A 24,143-nucleotide genomic window follows, 5' to 3' on the forward strand; every position below is an offset into this window, starting at 1 on the left:
GTCTATTTGTAAGTACAACTTATTTGATTTTCAACATTGTTTTATAATGAATTTTTTCTAAGTTTGTCAACAATAAAAACAGTTATTCCTAGTAGAACTTTCTGATAAATCTGGGTAAATGCTCTGTTTTAAGTGGGAAGGGGTAAGATTTTTATGGCTTAAGAAATAAACACAATTCCAACAGAAAATATACTTAATAATGAATATTTAATTTAAATTGTTTTCATATTGGAAGGGTTAAACTAGATAGTTTAATAGCCTCAGCTTCCCTAGCATTTCTTCCCTCTCTCTCCTCCTTCACCAGCTCCTTCTTCTCATTTAATAAATACACTGAAGTCTTGTCCAGTCTAATAACAATAAAAATCTATCTATACACCTCTTACCAGCCCATTTCTTGTCTCTTTATTGCCCAATCTTGCTTTCACTTACTTGCCTGCAGTTCATCTCTAATCAATCAACATTTCATTTCTGTGACCTCTATCTTCTGAAATTCCTCTTAGAGATAACAAACACCAAGTGTCAAGTGTCAAATTCTGGATCTTGGCCTCCTATTTACTTTACCTTTTTGCAGCATTTTATGTTTCTGACCACACTATCTTGGAAAGAGTTTCCTGACTTAATGATATTCACAGTCTACCTTCCTTGGCTTCTTTACAACTTTGATCTTGCTGTTCCCTTATTTTCCTTCTGTATGAAGTCCTCTCCTGTTGCACTCGAAAATGTTGCCAGTGAAGCCCTAACTTCAATGTTCGGTCTTTATTTTCATGCCACCTTTAGGCTGATGGACAGAAAGTTAATATTACTTGTCCTCATTGTACTTCTGACCTAGAATTAAATTATCACACACTCACTATGTAGCTTTATGTGATTGATTAACACCTCATATTCAAAATGTCCACAATAAAGTCTTTATTACATCTCACATCTTATCGACAAAATTAACCCTTAACCTCTTATATCCCAACACTCATTAATAGCAGCAATCACCAAGTCATCCAGGCTAGAAATTCCCTTTTATCCTCCATATCCTACTGTAAATGAAGTCTGACACATTCTGTACCTTCCACTCCACCATTCTCAACCTGGTTCAAAACCACATCATTAATCATCAGAACTATCACAATAACTCCCTAACTAGTTTATTTCCCTCTATGACTCCTTTGCTCCATGGCAGTGTTTCTCCCACTCTGGTGAAAAAAACGTGGTTCTAAAACAAAAATGTGACTGTAACATTTCATTCTCTTGTGTTAAAATGTGCGATGGCATCTGAGAGACAAAATAATTAAATACAAATTCTCTGACACTATTTCAGCCTTTTTCAAATCTAACTTCAACTTTTTAAACTTCCACTTAATTAACAGAAGACTAATTGCTATTCCTCACCCATCTCAATTTACAGTCTTTGTAGACACATATAGAATTTACTGTTCCTGAAACTGCTCTAAGAACTTTAAAAATATAAATTTATTTAATTCTCTGAACAGTCCTAACATTTAAGCCTTGTTATTAAGCACATTTTACAGATGGAAAACTGAGGCCCAGGGAAGTGAAGTGACCTTTTCAAGGTCACATAGCTGTTAAGTGGAAGATCCAGGACTTGAACCCAGGCTCTCCAGCTCTGGGGTTCATGCTATTAACCACCACACCATGCTCTCTAGCATTACGTAGGATTTCCTCTTACTAACATTCCCTGCTTCTATTCTGTAGTGCCTCCCTCAAGAACTATTCTTCTCAGCTCTGATCTCATTGTGATTCTCGTTTCTATTTGACATAATATGTTATTGTACTACATTGAATTTCTGTTTTTTCCATTTGTCTGTGACTTTTCCAAGTGGGGCCTCTCTGTCTCATTCATCTCTGTATCAACCAAATATAATGTCTAGCAGAGGGGAGGTATTCAATCGGATATAATTCTGCTTCAGATTTATATCTTGTGCTATGATGTAGCCTTAAAAATATCACATCAAATGTATGACTTCATGCTGAAATAATCATAAAAACTGATACCCACTAATTTCAGTGAGGTTCATATCAAAGGCCAAGGCTATAGACACTGCACAGGGAGGACAAAGGAAGGCACTAATTCTGTTGCCTTCTCTGAGCATATATAGAGTTCACAGTTTTTCATTGTATACATTTGTTCATGTCTATGCATTCAAATATTTTACAAAAACATTATGTTCACATTAGAGTTCAACTTCAACTGAGTATTTTTAATATATTGATGTTATTAAGGTTACATGTTGTATAGATATTATATACAACATGTAGAAAAATATATGTAAAGGCAATATACATTTCATGATAATATTAAATTTTATCAAATCATTGAATACATCAAAAGATAAATGGTAGAAAATATTAAGTATCTGGTTTTTCTGATAATTCTGAATTATATTCTTTTTTTACTCAAATATTTAATTTGGCTATAGAACTGAACAAGCCAGCGATATACTGTCTTCAGATTTCAAGTATTTCAAAATATATTAAACTAAAGTTTTTTTTTTTTAATGTATTTATTTTGAGATGGGGTCTCACTCTGTCACCCAGGCTGGAGTGCAGTGGCATAATCTCAGCTCACTGTGACCTCCACTTCCTGGGTACAAGCAATTCTCCTGCCTCAGCCTCTGGAGTAGCTGGGATTACAGGCTAGTGCCACCATGCCCAACTAATTTTTGTATTTTTAGTAGAGATGGGGTTTCACCATGTTGACCAGGCTGGTCTCGAACTCCTGACCTCAGGTGATCCACCCGCCTCAGCCTCCCAAAGTGCTAGGACTACATGCATGAGCCACCACACCCGGCCCAAAGACATTTTTATAAACATTTTCCAATATACTGATGCAAATATACTTCAAACAGGTATGATTTCCAAATAAATGTATTATACTAGAGCTTAAATAAGTTATAGGTGCTGTGATTTTGTATTACTGAATTCACTGGCTCTTGATGACACTAAGAAACGTCTTTGTTTGTTGCTTTAGTTATTTATTTGCATACTACTTTTGAAAGACTCTTAGCCTAGGAATCTCCTTCATGAAGTTTTAGATGTACTTACCACACTGTGGTGACTCATCAGAGCCATCTCCACAGTCGTCATCATGGTCACAAACAAATTGCTTGGGAATGCATACTTTATTATGGCACATGAAAGCATTTTCATCACATGTATTATTGGGAGCTAAGAAAGACATCACAAAAAATAAAGTTAGATTAGCACATATTTTATCTTCTCCCATATTAGGAGCTTGGGGAATATGTAAAATCATATCCAATAACTCACAGTTACTGAGAAAAAGAAAACTTTGCATAATATTCAATACATCAGATGAGCTAATAATTGTATATGTATTTATATTAGAATGACTGAATATAAATACACATAATTTAAGGATTTAGTATTCATGAATTCAACTATTCCAGAGTGACCCTGAATTCAAGCCATGTAGCTATTTTAAATTTGGTGAAGGATGAATTCAAATGTTCATATGTTAGAAAAAATATCTCAGCTAATAATATTCTGGGTTTTTTTTTAACTTATGCCTACAGTAATGCTGGTAAAGTAATAACAATGTTGCTACCTTGTGAAAAAAAGACCCGCAAAGAACAATATTAATGTTCATAAAGGAAGTGTAAAGAAAACTAAGAAGGTTTAGAATGTTATTGTCTTTAAAAAAATAAAATAAAACTTTTTGATAACTTCCAGAGTGGGGTGTTGAATTAGGTAAAGGTAAGACCTTTGATGTCATCAGCCCCACCATAAGTACCACACAAATGAAATGGAATATTGACCCTTTAGGAATATTGATCCATGAAAGCAATGTTCCAACAAGTGGGAAAAATGGTTGATCCACGTGATCAATAAAATTTCAGCAAAAATTCAAAAGAACATAACTAGTGCAGAGAAAGAAAAAATTAATACCACATGCATAGAATAATAAGAGGTTTGCAAGGCTCATTCAAATATTTTCAGTAATCTTTGCTTATATTTAAAAGGTAAATGCTATGCAGGAATCAAGGTTTGGGGTATTGCAAATAGCAATAATCTGCTATATGCTATTGTAGAATGCTGGAAAGAGAAAGGTTTTGCAGAAAGTGGCTGTGGCACTTATATTTGTATTCTTAAGGAAGCAATTTACCTTCTTGGTGCATCTGTTTCTTTATCTGTTTAATAGGGATAAAAAAATGTATCTGATAAATTTCTTATAAGGAATAGATAACGTATGTGAGGCAGATTTGGCTCATTTTAAGTATATAATAAATGTCTAGGTGTTCTTTAAACTCCTATTTATATAATAATTATTTTTGGCAGATTCCTCAAAACACTTCACTACAATATTGTGGGAATTCAATAATGCAAATAACAGCAACAATTACAATAATTGATATGTAACGCGGGTACTTGAAAAACTTAAGTGTGTTCCATTTCTCCATTCCATGTCTTAATAAGCACTTTTCTCCCAATGAAACACCTTTCTCCTTCTTTGTCCCTCAAGACTCAGATAATATCATCGCTTTTTCTTGAAATCATTCCATGAGGCATTTTACATATTAGTAGGATATTTTACATAATATTTCTTTGTGATTGGAATGGTATATTTTATATACTTCACTTTAACACTTAAGATACAGGTATTATCAATATTCTTTCCCATTGCCTGTAGCCCCATCCCCCCAGACCATCCCAGGCTCCATGAACCAATAAATCTCTCCCTTTATCTCAGAAATTATTGACATAGTGTAGGTAAAACGTAAGGGTTTTTATAATGTAATCAGGCATAATTTACTTTTAACAAAGAGTTTTTTAAAGTTGTATAGAAGCCACAGAGAAGTAGCATGAACAACTGCCTGTTGTAATCAGAGTAAAACTCTGATTTTACTAACTCCTCTTAACTTTGAACTGTATGCCAGGTTGGATAACTCAGGTGAATTACACCAATTCCAATACATGAATTAATCTTTAAAACACTGAGCAACAGTGACTTATTTGGCATTAACACTTTCAGATCACTTGAGTACAATTTGCTGCATTTTAACATAATTTACTCAATAGTACCCATGTGGTCCAAAAGTGTTAATATGCCTCCCAGAGTGTTAACTTGCTACAATAGCAACAGCATACTGGGACCATCTGGATCCCTGAATTGATGCATAATCCTTTATTATGTAGCCCTCAGTGGCCCCATTGACCTTTACAGACACACATATCAGTTTCAAGATCAAAGTGAATTATTCTACAACAATAGTATGAGTTCTGTGCAAATAGTTCTGCCTCGAAGTTTTCTTTTTTCTTTTCTGCTTTATTCCTCATGTACACGTGAACAAGCATGCACAAGCGCACGCACACGCGCACGCGTGCGTGCACACACAACTCTTACATTATGGCTTCAAATACAAAAGATGTGAAGGCAGGCCATTGGAAAGATGACTGGAAGAATTCATTTTAACAAGTGGAGTTCGCAGCATTATTTCTGACAAGTTGCTCAGCCCAACAGATCCCCTATGTGACCTTGTGATCTGCATTCAAATATGCAGTCCCTTCATCCTCCTGATCATGCAAAGGAATTCATCTAAAAGTTTACTGTTGAGTAATACCCTGAAAATTTCCTGAGGTGACTTAGAGTCAGAAACTTAGTAAATTGTCTGACCTCCAAAGGTGCTCTTCTGATCCCTCAGCTTCATTCGGCTATATCCATACTATTTTTACACGACCCAAGGGTTAATACCCTATCCTTAGGACTAATAGGTGTTTACTGACCTCCTGATCAGTAGTTATTTAGGATCAGAGAAGTCATTCCCAGAGTTTCTATAATAGACCATCTAAAAGCCTTCAGGAGGGATGGTGGTGGACGACGCAAAAGAGAAAGTACCAAACCTACTGTACTCGTACACATAAAGTGCAGTTACATTAGCTGAGAAGTGAAATGGTAAGTCTGTGTTTATCAAAATGGTTTTAAAACGGGTAATCCGACTGTGCATGTTTGAAACATTGAACAGTAGTTAAAGAGGTTGCAGAACTACTGTGATAACAACATCCCACCTGATTAAGTCCAGTACTACCTACCGACCCAGGAATTGGGAAAGCAATGGGAAATGTGCTACGGCAAATACTACAAAAACAAATGCCCAAGGATGCTGTAGCAGTTTTCTTTGACATGCAGCCCTGGCCAGTGTCCATACCGCAGCCTGCTGTGGAAAGCTCATCGCTTCCATTTGGACAGTCCCTTTCACCATCACAAAGCCAATGTCGGGGCACGCAGGCATGAGAGCCCTGGCAGTTGAACATGTCAGCAGCACAGGTTACGGCACCTGAAACGCAAAAACATAATGCCATTAAGATCACTCTGTGTCTACTGGAAAATGTCTACCATTTACATTTTCTTTAGTAAGGGGGGAAGCAGAAGAATGTTGCTTATAAAGAGGCGATCGTAGTTATTGGGAATCATTAAACATCATTCTTCCTGTGTAGTCGTCTACATATTTTTATCTAAGAAGGTATTATTTCCTAGCTATAGTGTTATATTTCTTAAAGCTACATGGTAGAAAATAATGTATTTTATCCTTGTAAAATATTGCAAAGCATAGAAATATCATAGAATTGTGAATACACTGAGATAACATTTCTAAAAGACTGAAACTAGAAAAATAATAGTAATTGAAATAATGCTATTTTTATTGCTTAATATGTGCTAAGCACTTAACATATTAACTCATTTAATCCATACAATAAGCCCAACCCATAGAACTATTATTAGTATGCTTTTACAGAAAAGAAAACCAAGGCTCGGAGAAGTTGAAAAGCTTGCAGAAAGTCACAAGTTTCACATGATTCCTCATGCTGCACTGGGAGTCCAGAACCCGCTGAATCCTAAGCACCATCTTTTGACCACTCATGTCATTATTATTACTCTCCATCCTGTAGTACCAAAAGAATAAATGTATGCACATTCTATTTTTTCATGCATAATAATTGGAATCTACCTTTGCTCTATCATTGCAATGTTTCTTTGTTTGCATGATAATGTCTTTCAAAAAAATGCTTGTTGATTTGGACTCTTAAGTACAAAAGGTTCCTCTTTCCTTCCACTTATGATCATAGGGTGGCCATATGTCAAATGACCCTCTCTCCTGATGTTTTACTAGTCCCTGTGCAGTTATATACAATGAACGTTTTGAATGTTCTGTTTGTTTATAAAAGTACCTGAGTGAATCCTAAATCTCTCTCTTTTTTTTTTTAATTGTACTTTCTTATGACCCAAAGTTACCCAGAATAGATGCTAAAAAAGAAACTTGTTGAATTGTTGAAAATAGAATATTATCTCCAGGAAGAAAATATAAGTGACTAGATGAAAAATACTTGTTTCTAACAGTTGAAAGCAGTAGCCAATGTGTTTTAATTGGATTATCATTTATCCTCTTACTTTTCAGCCAGAGTTGTTAGGAGCAGAAAATTCTTTTTGAGGTAATGTTTTCAATATGGTAAGCAGTGGGGTATCACAATACAATCCTCGAGGAGTCTTTTGCAACATAAACATACCTGTTCTGGACATATACCTTACCTGAAGGAAAGGATGAAGTGTGAATGTTGACAAATCCCCCAGTAATCTAGATTTGCTTATTTAATTGAGGATCTATTTAATAGAACGGAGTTTAGCATGTTATATAATACTGGAAGAAGTTAGAAAATAATCTATTAAATAAAGGTATTTTCATTTAAAAATGATTTTGTTTGCTAACTAGTATGTCTTTAGTATTTTCTATATTAAAATTCTCTTTCCACAGAAAATATTTTTATATTATTCCTCCTTATCTATCCTTTTTAAGCTTGTCGTGAACACATAAAGTGTCCTTTTTACTATTATATTCTCAATTCAATGCTTTGTATAACATTTTTACTGTTTAGCTTGAGACTTTTGTAACTGCATTTTTTTCTCTTAAGGAAGTTTTGATAAATGTAAAATTTCTTGTCTACTGCCATATTATCACTTTAATTTGTTCTCAAGGCAGTCTGATAGAAAGAGCCCTTATTTGGCAGTGGAGAAATCTAATTCTGTATGACCTTGGTGAAGACTAGCACCTGAATTACCCTATCTTTAAAATGATGGGTATGACTGGATAATTACCAAGATACTCCAGCTATAAAATGGCATAAGGCTCTTTGTAGCTAATTTTCTGGATCCCTTGATAGTATTCAACAGATTTTGTGTTAATAACATGCCAAAACATCATAGTCAATTGGGAAGAAAATGGCCCAAAGAAAAAATTCATGACTTTATTTCATAGTTGCCACTGCCATCTGGAGACATATTACCTTCCTCAGGGAAAAGAATCCCTAGGGAGAAGAAAGACACGTTGATAAATTCCACTAGATCCATCTTGCACACCCACTCAGATAATATTTGACTGATAAGAGTCACTATCCTATTTAATATTTCGGAACCTGAATTCTGCTCATACCTCTGTCATAGTTAATTATCTGAGTGACCTCAGGCAAATTTATCAATTTCTGTGAGTTTCTCTTTTTTCATCTCTCAAAAGATGGAAATAAACTAGACCATGGTTTTCAAAATGGACCCTCAATATTCCAGATCAGAATCACTCTATGCATATCAATAAAGAACGTGTTTACATCCTGTATCAGAATATTTTGAATTGGAAATCGGGAAACTACATTTTTAACACACTTCTGAGAAGGATCTTTTGCACCCCAAAGGTTAAAAACAAGTGAGATAAATTATTTATAAAATTATTTTCCTGTTCTAAAATATGAGGTTCAGTTCATTGACAGATGATTGGTCCAAAGCAGTATTTTCTTTATGTGTCTCAAGCTTGGTAGTTAGTACATAAAATACAGCTCATAATTAGAGCAAATTAGCTCAGTATTTTGATTGCAGGTAAACACGTCCATTTTCTTATTAGTCTTTAATAAAAAAGCATTATTAGGACACTGACAATACTTTGACAAAGAAATGAGGCAGGAGAAATAAAATCAGAAAAACCTCATAAATATAGTGTGTATTGGTTATGTTAGATGATCATACTAGGTATATAGTTATATAAGGATAAATCTTTTTGTATCCAATTAATAGGTAAGGAATCATCAAAATAAGGAATAAAACGAAGCGGTCTATGATTACACAGCTTGCAAATGCAGATGTGGGAGAACTCACCTCTACACGACTTTAGAGATTTTTGCCCCTATAATATTGTGTCCATTTAGAAAGTGCAGTGTTATCAATGGGGCCATAGTGCAGAGGTTAACAAAAGTCAAAGGTAAGATAATTTTAGAGATTGAAACCGTGTTCATCCTATTGTAAGTAGGTAATTCTTTTATTAAAATTATTTTTAAAAATAATAGCAAAGAGAAACAGACTGTCAGACATCTAATTGGCTACTGACATTTTTTCGTTCATAGCTTTTTGATAGTGATCTTTCTATTTGTCTGTGGCATAACTGTAAATTGTTTCAGCTATGTAAGTAAAAAGTAGATTTTGAGTGACTTAAATACAAGAAAATAAATCGCCTGCTTTCAAGAATATCTCCAATTTCATGTTGTTTACAAATAACTTCAGTTTAGCTCGAATACTATAAAATTCTACCTTTCTCCATGTTTGTGACAGAAATAGCAGTCCACAAACCCTGAAGTATAAAAGAGGTGTTAAATACACTAAAATCTATACATACACCTTATTCTATGATTTGGGTCCTTCTCTTCCTAAAAGAGGATGGTAACAGCTGCCACCAAAGGCTGATGTAATGAGTAAAGAATATATATCTACAAGTACGAATGTATACACAGAAATAGATTACATAGACAACCAAAAGACATCTACACAAATTAGTGAAATTCTTAGCCAGTTAGAAAAAAAAAAAAAAATTAAAGATTAGCTTGTTTCCTTCTTTTACCCCTTAGGAAACTCAGTGAATAATTCTATTTAACTATTTGTTAAATATTTGTGAATATTAAAAAGCAATTATACTGACCTTATAGTTGACATATAGTAAATACAGATATTTGATACTAATACCTCTAATCCTATAAAGCTACATTTTAAAGTACATTTTAAAATCATATAAAATAGCCATCTTCCTTTACTTCTTATTTAAAACAATTCAGCAATAAGAATGACTATAACACACAACATATGCACATAAACAGCATGTGTGGGTGGTGGCAGTATAAATTAGTATACTAATTTTGGAGGATAACAGTGGTATACAGGATGCATCATGGAAAAAATTGTTTGATTATTTGACCCTGTAATCTCAGTCTTTGATATTTGCTTCAAAGAAGTCACTGAAAACTACACATAAAGTGTACAAATACATTTATTGTGGTAATATTAAGGAAAAACACCGAATATTGAATAACAGCTTTATATGTAAAAAATAATAGAATAATGGATTGTCATGAAAATAATAAAAACAGCTACTTAGAAGTGTACACATAAATTGTATGTTAATTTTAATAAATTAGCAAATTTTGTGCATGCTCTAAAATTATAGAGCATATATAATGCTTAAAAACTGATTGAGGACAGAAAATAGACAACTTACCACAAATGCTATCACTTTCATCTAATCCATCCCCACAATCATCCTCTCCATCACAAATCCAATGCTTAGAAATACATTTTTGTGCAGAACAAGCAAATTGGTTCCAAGAGCAGGAAGAATCTAGAAAACAAACAAAAGGAAAAACTAATTAGGTTGAGACCGTCTTACAATAGATCCGACAATGACAAGATTCATTCTTAGACTCTGCTAAAATCAACCGTCTTATAATAAAAGAAGCCAAATTCTTCTTCTCTATGATAATTCTAAGAAATTTTGGCGTCAGCTTGCATATTTCCCCTGTGTTTCCAGTTTATACAACCATTATTTCTTCAACGTGATTCTTACAAGGCTTGCCTTTGAGGTAGTCCTAATACTCGTCACTCTACTCCAGGTATATTTGTCTGTTTTCTTTTCTTTTCTTTTTTTTTTTTTTTTTTTTTTTTTAATGTGTGATGCACATATATAAAATAAATATTTCTGGTGTAGTCTAGTCATACTTTTAAAATTTAAATCTATATTTGAGCCAAGAGAAAAAACTTACATCTTAAGTAAGGTAATAATATGGTGGACTGACCAGTAGATAGGTTTGTTTTTAAAAGTGGGTGACTAAGGAGGTTACAGCTTGAAGACAACCTGACAGTTTTGAATCTAGCAACTGTGCTGATGTTTTTGTGTTGCTTCCTTGGAAACACTTGAGTTTGTTATACCTGACTAATAACACCTAAATCAACTGGCATAGTTGCTGACATTTTTATTATTAGATTATGTTTTTATAATAACAATATACTCCATTTATTTCCAAGGCCAATTTTAATATTGCTTTCCTCCATTCCCAGCCTCCCTTTTTACCCAGCATAATTATGACTAGAAAATATTCAAAAGTAAAATCCTTCCAAATTAAGGTGTTCAAAATATAAACTCTTGTAAAAATAGCAATTTTGTTTTTGATTTCACAAACAGTTGCAAAACTTTGCATTTTCACTTAAAATGCTTAATTAGATGACCAGTAAAATAGAGAACATTAGAAAACTGAAGTTTGGAAAAAGTAAAATTACGATCTTGTAATGGCCACTGTTCAGAAATTATGAATCCACATACGGTATTTTGGAAGTTCTCTGCTAGTCTTGTTCAAAATCTGGCTCTAATGTAAAGATATATAGCAACTTAATCAAACAAAATGCACCTTCACATTTCATGATGACATTTACTTTTAGGAGAGTTTGACATTTCACAGAAAATCTGTTTTTAATCTTTTTTCTACTCTATTCACCACAGTGTATGTTATTTGTGCTAAATGTAAATAGTGATATATACCTTGCTTTCCTATTGGAGATTTCTTTGATTTGCAAATCACAAAATCCATACATTTTAGAAAATAAATTTAAAAATGCTTTCTTAGTTTGACAACATAACATGAAATAAAGTGTACACACACAGAAATTAGGAGGTAGAAGATGAAAGGCAAAAGTTTAAAGAAATAGAAGTTTATGTATATTATTGAAAGCCATACATGTAATTAGTAGAAATTTTCAGTATAATAATATTCAGTCAGCTCTCCACATGTGTGTGTTAATATCCATGGATTCAACAAACCACAGAAGTATTTGAAAAAATAAAATTAAATAATAACAATACAAGAATAAAATATAATACAAAATAATACAATGAAACAACAATTAACAAAGTATTTACATTGCATTAGGCATTATAAGTAATCAAGAGGTTATTTAAAATGTACAGGAGGATGTGCATAGGTTATATGCAAATACTAAGCTGCTTTATATAAGGGACTCGAGCATCCATGGGTTTTAGTGTCCATAGGGTGTTAGACCCAATTCCCCATGCAGATGCCAATAATAGGTGGGGGAAATATAACAAGTAGTGCATGCCAAATCCTTAATTTATAGCAGAAAGCAAATATATTAGGTACAACCTAAAGGTAATAAATTAAGAAAAGGTATAACTTTATTACACCTGTATTATAAACTGATGGAAGTAATTATTCAACAAAAACACAGAAGGTTAAAAGAAAAGTCTAGGACCAAAGAGTGTTAGTCTTCATTATAAACTCTTTTAATTTTAATATTTACCTTTTTTTATTATCTAATAAAAACGTAAATTAGTTAAAATCAGCTGACAATATTTTGGATAAAATCCCTATATAAGAGAATACTAACATGTAAGTAATAGTAAGGTTAACAAAACTAAGGCTAAATACAAAGTCTCACCACAGTGGAATTCATCAAGCCCATCCTCACAATCTTGCTGACCATCACATATCCAGGTAGTCAAAATGCATCTTCCACTAGGACAACTAAAATAATTTTCTTCACATTTGTGTTTGTTTTGAACTGTGATAAAATATAAAACGTAATGTCAAACAATTCAAATCAATTTTAGACTTCTGAAATATAGGTAGATAAAACATTAATACTCCCTGAACTGAAAGAGATAAAAAATAAGTAAACTTTAAAAGAGCTAAGATGTTTTCCTAAAGAATGCCAAGGTTATGAAAATAAAGGAAAGACTGAGAAATCGTCCCAGAACAGAAACCCAGGAGACATGATAATCAAATGCAATCCAGTATTGAGTCTTAGTACAGAAAAAGTATACTAATGTAAAATCAGTTTAAATTGTAACAGAGTAGCACTTAGTTAATAAACATAAAATAAAGCTAAAAAATATATACGACTTTAAATTGAGTAAGCCTAAGGCCAAAGAATAATATTTGGGTGAAAAATATTCTGAATTCCATGTTCATAGCACAAAATAATAATACATTGGTGTATCTTTGCTGGAAAAGTGTGAATTTAGTGTTTCTATGGCCCTCTATTTGGAGTATTTCTCAACAGTATTTAAACAATTATTCTATATTTTAAGGAAGAATAAACGAGTTACACTGGCAAATCTAAAATTATTATACCTTCCAGAATTATCATAAAAAAGTAACTGTATGTAAAATTATTTTTTTCTTTTGACAAGGAGTCCCACTCTGTCACCCATATTGGAGTACAGTGGCACAATCTTGACTCACTGCAAACTCCGTCTCCCAGGCTCAAGTGATTCCCCTGCCTCAGACTCCTGAGTAGCTGGGACTATAGGCACATGCCACCACTCTCAGCTAATTTTTGTATTTTTAGTAGAGACGAGGTTTTACCATATTGGTCAGGCTGGTCTTGAACTTCTGATCCCATGATCCACCCACCTTGGCCTCCCAAAGTGCTGGGATTACAGGTGTGAGCCACAGCACTCAGCCTATATTTATCTTTTAATTGGGTGTCATCTGTTCCGTTGCTCCTTCAAGTTTTCATGATTTTAGACTGTTTGGTCTATAGCCAAGCAGGAAGTAAACCCTAGTGTAGATATCCCAATGACACTACAATAGTCTATTATGACTATTTTAAGATAACAAAAATTGTATGCATTTTATTTTTTATATGTCGACTTTGTAGATATAATTAAAGATGAAAATACATTTTTTGAGTGAATTCAGCATTAAGTCAAAACATTTTAGGATGCTTAGGATGTTTCCTGGATCTAACCTAAAGTATTTAGGCTGACCATCGCTGGCTTCCTGTCTGTCCACCTGCCTTATAAGCCTGCATGCATGTCCCTTTCCTTCTTACCCAATAAAAAATTTATGATTCTCAATTAGTGTTGAAAGTTAATTCTTAAGATAACTTATTAATACTAGAAAGAGATGGAGATCACAACAAAGAAAAATAAAATATTAGTTTAATTAATATCTATCATATGCTGACCTCAAGATAATTTCAAAATTAACTACAGTTATACTGAGGTAAAGAATGTGTTGTTGCAATCAGAAAATTAGATTAAGAATCTTGGCGCCAGTTTCATTGAGCAGTGGTTTGTAGTTCTCCTTGAAGAGGTCCTTCATATCCCTTGTAAGTTGGATTCCTAGATATTTTATTCTTTTTCTAACAATTGTGAATGGGTGTTCACTCATGATTTGGCTGTTTGTCTGTTATCAGCGTATAAGAATGCTTGTGATTTTTGAACACTGATTTTGTATCCTGAGACATTGCTTGAAGTTGCTTATCAGCTTAAGGATATTTTGGGCTGAGACAATGAGATTTTCTAAATATACACTTACGTCATCTGCAAACAGGGACTATTTGACTTCCTCTTTTCCTAATTGAATACTCTTTATTTCTTTCTCTTGCCTGACTGCCCTGACCAGAAATAAAAGTGGACACAAACAACTGGAAGAACATTCCATGTTCATGCATAGGAAGAATAAATATTGTAAAAACGGCCACACTGCTCAAGGTAATTTATAGATCCAATGCCATCCCCAGCAAGCTACCAATGACTTTCTTCACAGAATTGGAAAAAACTACTTTAACGTCCATATGGAACTAAAAAAAGAGTCCACATTGCCAAGACAAAGCAAAAAGAACAAAGCTGGAGACATCACGCTACCTGAATTCAAACTACACTAAAAGTTTACAATAACCAAAACAGCATGGTACTGGTACCAAAACAGAGATTTAGACCAATGGAACAGAACAGAGGCCTCAGAAATAACACTACACATCTACAACCATCGATCTTTGACAAACCTAACAAAAACAAGAAATGGGGAAAGGATTCTTTATTTAATAAAAGGTGTTGGGAAAATTGGCTAGCCATATGTAAAAAGCTCAAACTAGATCTCTTCCTTACACCTTATACAAAAATTAATTCAAGATGGATTAAAGACTTAAATGTTAGACCTAATACCATAAAAACCCTAGAAGAAACCCTTGACAGTACCACTCAGGACATAGGCATGGGCAAGGACTTCATGACTAAAACACCAAAAGCAATGGCAACAAAAGCCAAAATTGACAAATAGGATCTAATTAAAGAGCTTCTGCACAGCAAAAGAAACTACCATCAGAGTGAACAGGCAACCTACAGAATGGGAGAAAATTTTTGCAATCTACCTATCTGACACAGGTCTAATATCCAGAATCTACAAAGAACTCAAACAAATTTACAAGAAAAAAAAATCAAACAACCCCATCAAAAAGTGGGCAAAGGATATGAATGGACACTTTTCAAAAGAAGATATGTCGACAGCCAACAGACACAGGAAAAAATGCTCATCATCACTGGCCATCAGAGAAATGCAAATCAAAACCACAATGAGATACATACCATCTCACACTAGTTAGAATGGCAATCATTAAAAAGTCAGGAAACAACAGGTGCTGGAGAGGATGTGGAGAAATAGGAACACTTTCACACTGTTGGTAGGAGTGCAAACTAGTTCAACCATTGTGGAAGACAGTGTGGCGATTCCTCAAGGTTCTAGAATTAGAAATACAATTTGACCCAGTGATCCTATTACTGGGTATATACCCAAAGGATTATAAATCATGCTGCTATAAAGACACATGCACACATATATTTATTGCAGCACTATTCACAATAGCAAAAATTTGGAATCAACCCAAACGTCCATCAATGATAGACTGGATTAAGAAAATGTGGCACATCTACACCATGGAATACTATGCAGCCATAGAAAAGGATGAATTCACGTCCTTTGTAGGGACATGGATAAAGCTGGAAACCATCATCCTGAGCAAACTATTGCAAAGACAGAAAACCAAACACCACATGTTCTCACTCATAGGTGGGAACTGAACAATGGGAACACTTGGACACAGGGCAGGGAACATCACACACTGGGGCCTGTCGTGGAGTTGGGGGGTGAGTGAGGTATAGCATTAGGAGAAATGCCTAATGTAGATGGCGAGCTGATGGGTGCAGCACACCAAAATGACACATGTATGCATATGTAACAAACCTGCACATTGTGCACATGTACCCTAGAACTTAAAGTACAATTTTTTAAAAAAGGAAAAAAAAAGGAAGAATCTTGGTGCCAGTTTCATGAGTCTAAAGTAATAAATGTCTATATTTCTTATAAATATTTTATATAATTAACTTTTTTTATGTGAAAGACCTGTAGTGAGCTACAGTCAAATGCTCTAAAATTTAGAATATGGATAGCAAGAATACTCAACAAAACCCAAGAGAAGTTTGAAATCTAACACAAAGAAAACAGAAAAAAAAAATTAGGATTTGAAAGACAACTAGAGGTATTAAGAAAGAACTAAACAGAACTTTCCGAATTAAAAAAAAAATCACTACAGAAGTTCCAAATACAATTGAAAGCCTTAACAATAGACTAGATCAAGCAGAAGAAAGAATTCCAAAGCTGGGAGACTGGTCCTTCAAATTAATTTTTTTTCCAAAAATAAAGAAAAATGGATTTTAGAAAATTAACAAAGCTTTTGAGAAATATAGGATCATGAAAAGTGATAAAATCTATGACTTATTGAGATTCATGAGAGAGAAGAGAAAGTATGCAACATAGAAAACATATTTGATGGTATAATTCATGAAAATATCTCCAATCTTTCTAGAGAAATCAACAGACAGATTCCAGATAGTCAGAGATCTCCCGCAAGATACTGAACAAGACAATCATCCCCAAGGCACAGCACATGGTCATTGGGCTGTCCAAAATCAACACAAAAGAAGTTTGAAGGCAGCTATGAAAATGGGACATATCACCTATAAAGTGAAACCTAGCAGACTAACAACCGACTTCTCAGAAGAAACCTTAATACCCAGAAGAGATTGGGGGCCTATGTTTAGCATTCTTAAGGAAAAGAAATGCCAGTTAAGAATTTTATATTCCACCAAACTAACCTCCATAAATAAAGGAGAAATAAAGTCTTCCCCACACAAGCAATTGTTAAAGGACTAGATCACCACCAGATCAGTACTAGGAGAGAGCCTTAAGGGGGTTCTTTGAATGGAAATGAAAGAATGATACTACCATAAAAGAACACATAAGCACACAGCCCATGAACCCTATAAAGCAACTACACAAATGACACTAAAAATCACCTAGCTAACAACACTACAACGAGAACAAAATCTCACATGTCAATATTAACCTTGAATGCAAATGGCTTTAAAAGAGATAAGAGTTGTAAACTGGATAAAAAAGCAAAACCTATTCTTCTGCCATCTTCAAGAGACCTATCTGACATGTAATGACACCCATAGGCTCAAAGAAAAGGGTGAAGAAAGATCTATCATGCAAATGGAAAACCAAAAAGAGCAGTATTTGCTATTCTTATATCAGATAAAACAGAGTCTAAAACGACAGTAGAAAAAAATAAAGAAGAGCATCTAGATTCATAAAACTAGTACTTCTAGACCTACAAAACAACTTGATAGCCACACAATAATAGTAGCGGAATTCAATACACCAGTGACATCATTACGTCAATGGGGTAGAAAACTAACAAGCAAATTCTGACTGTAATTCAACACTTGACCAATTGGACCTAATAGACATCCACAGAACACTCCAGATGACCATAGCATATACATTCTTCTCATCTGTATACAAAACATACTCTAAAGTTAAACCACATGTGTGATCAAAAAACAAGTCTCATTAATTTTTTAAAAAATACAAAATTCTCAGGCCTCAGTGGAATAAAAATAGAAAAAATAGAAATCAATAACCAGAGGAATACTCAAAACCATACAACATAGAAATTAAAACTTGCTCTGAATGAATTTTGGGTAAACAATGAAATTAAAGCAGATAATAAATGATAATTTGAAATAAATGAAAGCAGAGACACAATATACCAAAACCTCTGAGATGTAGCAAAAGCAGTATTAAAAGGAAGGTTTACAGTACTAAATGTCTACATCGAAAAAAAATAGAAAGAGCTGAAATAACAATCTGACTGCACCTAAAGGAACCAAGGAAAGCAAAAACCAATCCCAAAGTCAACAGAAGAGAAAAACCAAAATCAGAGCAAAACAAATTAAAATGAGACTCCAAAAGACTATACAAGGATCAATGAAATGAAATGCTGGTTCTTTTGAAGGATAGACAAAGTTGATTGACCGCTTGCTAGATTAACACAAAAAAGAAAGAAGATTAAAATAATCACAATCAGAAATGACAAAGGCAACATAACAACTGATCCCACAAAATGTCATTAGAAACTATTGTGAACACCTGTTTGCATACATACTATAAAATCTAGAGAAAATGAATAAATTTCTGGAAAGGCACGATCTCCCAAAATTGAGGAAGGAAGACATTGAAAACATGAATATATCAATTAGTTTTAAAACTGAATCAATAATTTAAAAATGAACAAATAAAAAAAAAAAGCCCTGGAACAGATACATTCACAGCCAAGTTCTACCAGGTATACAAAGAAGAGCTGATACCAATCCTGCTGAAACTGTTCCAAATAATTACGGAGGTGAGATTTCTCCTAACTCATTCTATGAAATCAGGATCATCCTAATAACAAAATCTGACAAAGACTCAACAACCACCACAGGAAATCTACAGATCAATATCCCTAATGAACATAGGAACAAAACCCTTTCAACAAACTACTAGCAAACCAAATCCAGTGGCACATCAAAAATCGAATTCACAATGGGCAAGTAGGCTTTATTCCTGGGATTCCAGGTTGGTGCAACATACGCAAATCAATAAGTATGATTCACTACATAAACAGAATTAGGAACAAAACCCACGTGATCATCTCAATAGACACAGAAAAAACATTCAGTAAAATCCAATATCCCTTTCATGATAACAATGCTCGACAAACTAGTCATGGAAAGAACAATAAAAGCCATCTGTGACAAACCGAAAGCCAACCTCAAACTGAAGGTGCAAAAGCTGGAATCGTTCTATCTGAGAACGGGAACAAGACAGGGATGCTCACTCTCACCACTGCTTTTCAACATAGTATAGGAAATCTTAGCCAGAGTAATCAGGCTACAGAAAGAAATAAAAGGCATGCAAATAGAAAAATAGGAAATCAAACTATTTCTCTTCACTGACATCATAAATGTACACCTAAACACTCTGCAAAAAAAGGCCTCTAGATCTCATAATCAAGTTTAATGAAGATGCAAAATTAATGTATAAAAATCAGTAGCATTACTATACAACAATAAAGTTCAAGCTGAGGGCTAAATGAAAAAACACAATCCCACTTACCATGTGCAAAAGAACAAAATTGGACTCCTACCTCTTATCATTTACAAAATGTAAGTTAAAGAAGTTTGAAGACTTAAATGTATGGTCTCAAGCTATAAAAATACTAGAAGAAATCCTAGGAAATGCTTTTCTGGACACAGTCCTAGGAAAAGAATTTATGACTAAGTCCCCAAAAGCAATTGCAACAAAAACAAAAATTGACAAGTGGGACTTCATTAAACTGACGAGCTTCTGCACAACACCAAAAATATTATCAACAGAGTAAACAGGTACCCTGGGAGAAAATATTTTCCAACTATATATCTGGCAAAGAACAAATATCCAGAATCTATAAGGAATTTAAATAAATCAATAAGAAATAAAAAAACACAAATAACCCCATTAAAAAGGGGTCGAGTATAGAAACAGACACTTTTCAAAAGAAGACATAAAAGTGGCCAACAAACACATAAAAAAGTGCTCAACATCACTAATCATGAGAGAAATGCAAATCAAAACGACGAGATACCATCTCATATTAGTCAGAATACCTTTTGTTTAAAAAGTCAAAAAATAAGATGTTGGTAAGGTTGTGGAGAAAAAGAAACACACACTGTTGATAGGAATGTAAATTAGTTCAACCCCTGTGAAAAGTAGTTTGGAGATTTCCCAAAAACTAAAAGTAGAAGTATGATTTAACCCAATCTCATCACATACTCAAAGACAAATAAAGATATATGCATTCATATGCTTATTGAAACACTACTCACAATAGCAAATATATTAAATCAGTGTAGATGTCCATCACTAGTGGACTTGATAAAGAATATATGGTACACATACACCATGGAATACTATACAGTCATAAAAAAGTGAAATCATGTCTTTTGCAGTAACATGAATGCAGCTCGAGAGCATTATCCTAAGTAAATCAATACAAGAACAGAAAACCAAATACCACATGTTCCCAGTTATAAGTGGGAGACAAACATTGAGTACACAACAAAGTAAAGATGGAACAATAGATACTGAGGGCTCCAAAAGGGGAGAGGGAGGAAGGAGGCAAAGGGCTGAAAAATTTTCTATTGGGTACCATGTTCACTAAATGGGTGACAAGATCCATACAAGCCCCATACAAGCCCAAACCTCAGCATGATGCAATATACCCAAGTAATAAGCCTGCACATGTCCACTCTGACTGTAAAATAAAAATTTAAACAATTATATTTTATACATGATAAAAGAACCATCACAAATTTAGAAATAATAAATGTATCATCTACTAAAATATCAGATTTCCATAGTAGATTGTGTGTGCATAAACTTTTGTGCAAATAACTTATGAATATCATTTCTTAAAATAGCTTAAAAATTACTACATATCAACTAAACATGAAAAACATGGGTGTAGCAGCAGAGTGGAGACAGGCAAACAAGTATGAGACAAAATGTAATAATGTCCTACATAGAATCTCTACTTCCAGTTATACATAGTTCTTTTTATTTTTTTTTTATTTTTTATTTTTGTCCTCAAATAGAAAGAAATAGTCAAGAACTTTGCTGGAAGGCATTCTTCTAAGAATGTAGATGACAGTTTTCAGGGCATATGTGTGTAAAGATTGGTAACAGTCAGATATAAATAAACCTGTCTTAACTTGATTCAACAATGATTATAACTATTACTCAAATTACTACACCAAAGGATTTTGTAAACTGCATTACAACATTGCTGTACAATAACACTGAGTAAAGCCAGTCATAAGAAACATTGTTTCTCTTCTTTTACGAAGTTATTTCTAGGTATGTAATAATTCTGTTGAAGAATTATAAATTACAGATTTGAAAGACTTAATCACCAATTCTGAAAGGATTAATAAACTAAACATTAAAAATTGATCCAAATTTAGGACAGTTTCTTATCATTTTTTAACTCACTTAAAAAGATCAAGTGGTATGTTTAGAACAGGTTAATTACATTTTAGTCTGTGTCATTTAAATTTTAATGTCAATCATTGATATTAAGAATGAAAATTAACAAATTTACTCTATACAACTAGGTAGCCTCAAAATCTCCATGGCAAAGCCCATGTTTTTCTAAAATCTAGTATTACCTGGGCACTTTAATTCATCTGAATAGTCTCCACAGTCATTAGACCCATCGCATATCCAGGTTGGCAGAACACACAGTGAAGTAGAATTACATCTTATGAACCCTGTGGTTTTCACTCCAAGTTTATAGAAGTGTGTACAGTCTGTGTTATCTAGAAGAAGGTAAACAAAAAAATGAAAAAGTACCTCATTTGCAAAGATTATGAGCCTTCTATGTAGGTCACAGAGATGAGAAAAGTTAACTTCATTTGAGGAAATAGATACGTAATTATCCTACACAACACGGGTTAATTACATACCAATTTTGGACAAAGTTCAGTAAAATCTTGCACAGTGTTCAATGCAATGCCAAAAGTGCCCAAGCATAAACAGATGAAAGGTAGCGGAATATCTTACTGCAGTTCTTTTCATCTGAAGCATCTGCACAGTCTATGTTCTGGTTGCATCGTGCTGATCTTGGAATACAAGTCCCATCTGCACAGCGGAACTCAACTGTGGCACAGGTTGAAACTAGAGAAACAGGTACATAAACAAATGGAGAGACGGGACAGAATGACTCCTTGCTTTTACTTTTTGAACAATTCAATTATTTTGTATAATTTTGTTTGGTTTTGCTTTTGTAACTCTGGGAAGCCAAACCTGACCCCTGAACCCCACCTTCAAACGTGGGTTAGATGCCTCTTATATGTCTTCCCCTAGCACACAATTCTTCTCTCTGTTGTGGTATTTAGCATATTGCATTGAGGCTGCCTGTTTAAGTCCCTGAAGTCTCACTAACTAAACATAAGCTCCATAAGAGTAGGGACTATGCTGTGTTCCTATCACATTGTTGTGGTAATATCACCCTAGCACTGAGCCAAAAAAAAAAAAAAAAAGAATGCTGGAGATTGTCTCTCTTTCCACCTTCAATATTCCAAAGTTATGAGAGTAGACAAATGCCTGATTAAATACCTACTGGGAAATCCCAACCTGGTTGCCAAGAAGGGAAGCATTTCTTGCCATAATAGAGTGAGATAGAGATTGGCAGGGGGAACCACTGAGCACTGGCTTTGTTTCTCAGAGGGAAGAGTTTACCACTACTAGAAAGTCATCCATGCTATCTCATACTCTGTTACATGACCATTCATCATTAATATTTAATATAAGAAATAGGATGCCTCATGCCCAGGAACATATAAATGTGTCATTCCTTATTATTGTTGTTATAAAAGTCATCCAATTCTCTGCTCTACTTAAATGAAAATTAGATTCAATGTGCTATTATCATTATATACATTTTGTATGAAGTATCTTATTCTTAATCATATATTCCTTTCTATGTTGCTTACCCATTCATAATCATATAATGGTTTCCAGTAAAATGCTGTAAATGGGTACATTACATGCTATGTATGTTAAATTAACTTAGGTGATATTTTTATTCCAAATTCAAATTTTTACAAGTTGATTACCTCGAAGGACAACCTGAAGGGCCCTTTGATTATGCCACTTTTACAAGTGTTGATATTTTAAAGTGCCTATTTAATTATAAATAGAAATTATATCAATCGTAAATGGTTAAAATGCTATTTTAAAATATGCAGATTTTACTCAAGGATGTGTATGTCATTTGTATTTCATAATGTACGGTTCTTATTATATTGAATTGTATCTCAAAATTGCATACTTATCTGTTTAAATGATGATTAGAATAAATGTTTTATTTACAATTTGTAATTATAATTGCTTCACTTTTTTATTAAAAATGATATCACAACATGTGAAACAGATAATACTCTTACAAGTAGACATAAATGCATTGTTCCAAAACAGAACAAATTATTTTCTTTTATGTCCATAGGAGCAAAACCTCTTCTATATTCTTTTGTGTTACATTTCATATTCTATTTTTTCAATAGAAATAGTAAATGCAATATGTAATGTAGAATATAATCATGTCAATCATTTACATTTCGTTTTTGGCTTCACCATCTACTAGTAGTTTCTTATTAACTTTGTTCTAAAAGATAGCTTATAATCTCTTTTTAAAAGACATATCGCATTTCTCTGCTTAATAACATTTTAGGTAGTTATAATATTCCTAAGTAAGCCTATAATAGTTCACCTCATAATGCACTAGAGTTTCTATCTACTTGAAGTTAGAGTTTTGGATGCCAGGAAGATGCTAATGGGGACACTTGCCACTCATTTCATGGTCACCATCTGCCTCCAATCTCCTATAGAGAATCCTCTGTCTGAGTGAGAAGTAGTGGCAGAGATAACGAAGAGGCAAATGTAGGGAATGGCATTTCAGACAGTCAAGAAAACTGGAAATTCAGGGATTTCACAGTAATAGGGTTTCAAAAACCAGTACTGGAAGTTCTGAGGTAACAGAGAAAGTAAAGGATAACTTGGGAGAACAGTGGAAGGACACGTGGAACAAA

General features: G+C 33.7%; 1 protein-coding gene across 1 annotated transcript in view; it reads right to left on the reverse strand.

Moving 5' to 3' along the window:
* The window catches only part of LRP1B (LDL receptor related protein 1B), a 1,897,925-nt gene that overhangs the window by 264,851 nt on the left and 1,608,931 nt on the right, over positions 1-24,143 (reverse strand). Inside the window, exons 48-53 of the mRNA XM_073019651.1 lie at positions 22,117-22,230; positions 21,723-21,872; positions 12,785-12,907; positions 10,557-10,676; positions 6,180-6,308; positions 3,058-3,180 (exon numbers count right to left, since the gene is read on the reverse strand). Coding sequence (XP_072875752.1) covers positions 3,058-3,180; positions 6,180-6,308; positions 10,557-10,676; positions 12,785-12,907; positions 21,723-21,872; positions 22,117-22,230 — 759 coding nt within the window. The remainder of the gene's footprint in view (positions 1-3,057; positions 3,181-6,179; positions 6,309-10,556; positions 10,677-12,784; positions 12,908-21,722; positions 21,873-22,116; positions 22,231-24,143) is intronic.

The sequence above is a fragment of the Chlorocebus sabaeus genome, chromosome 10, assembly GCF_047675955.1.
Source record: "Chlorocebus sabaeus isolate Y175 chromosome 10, mChlSab1.0.hap1, whole genome shotgun sequence".
Taxonomy (NCBI): domain Eukaryota; kingdom Metazoa; phylum Chordata; class Mammalia; order Primates; family Cercopithecidae; genus Chlorocebus; species Chlorocebus sabaeus.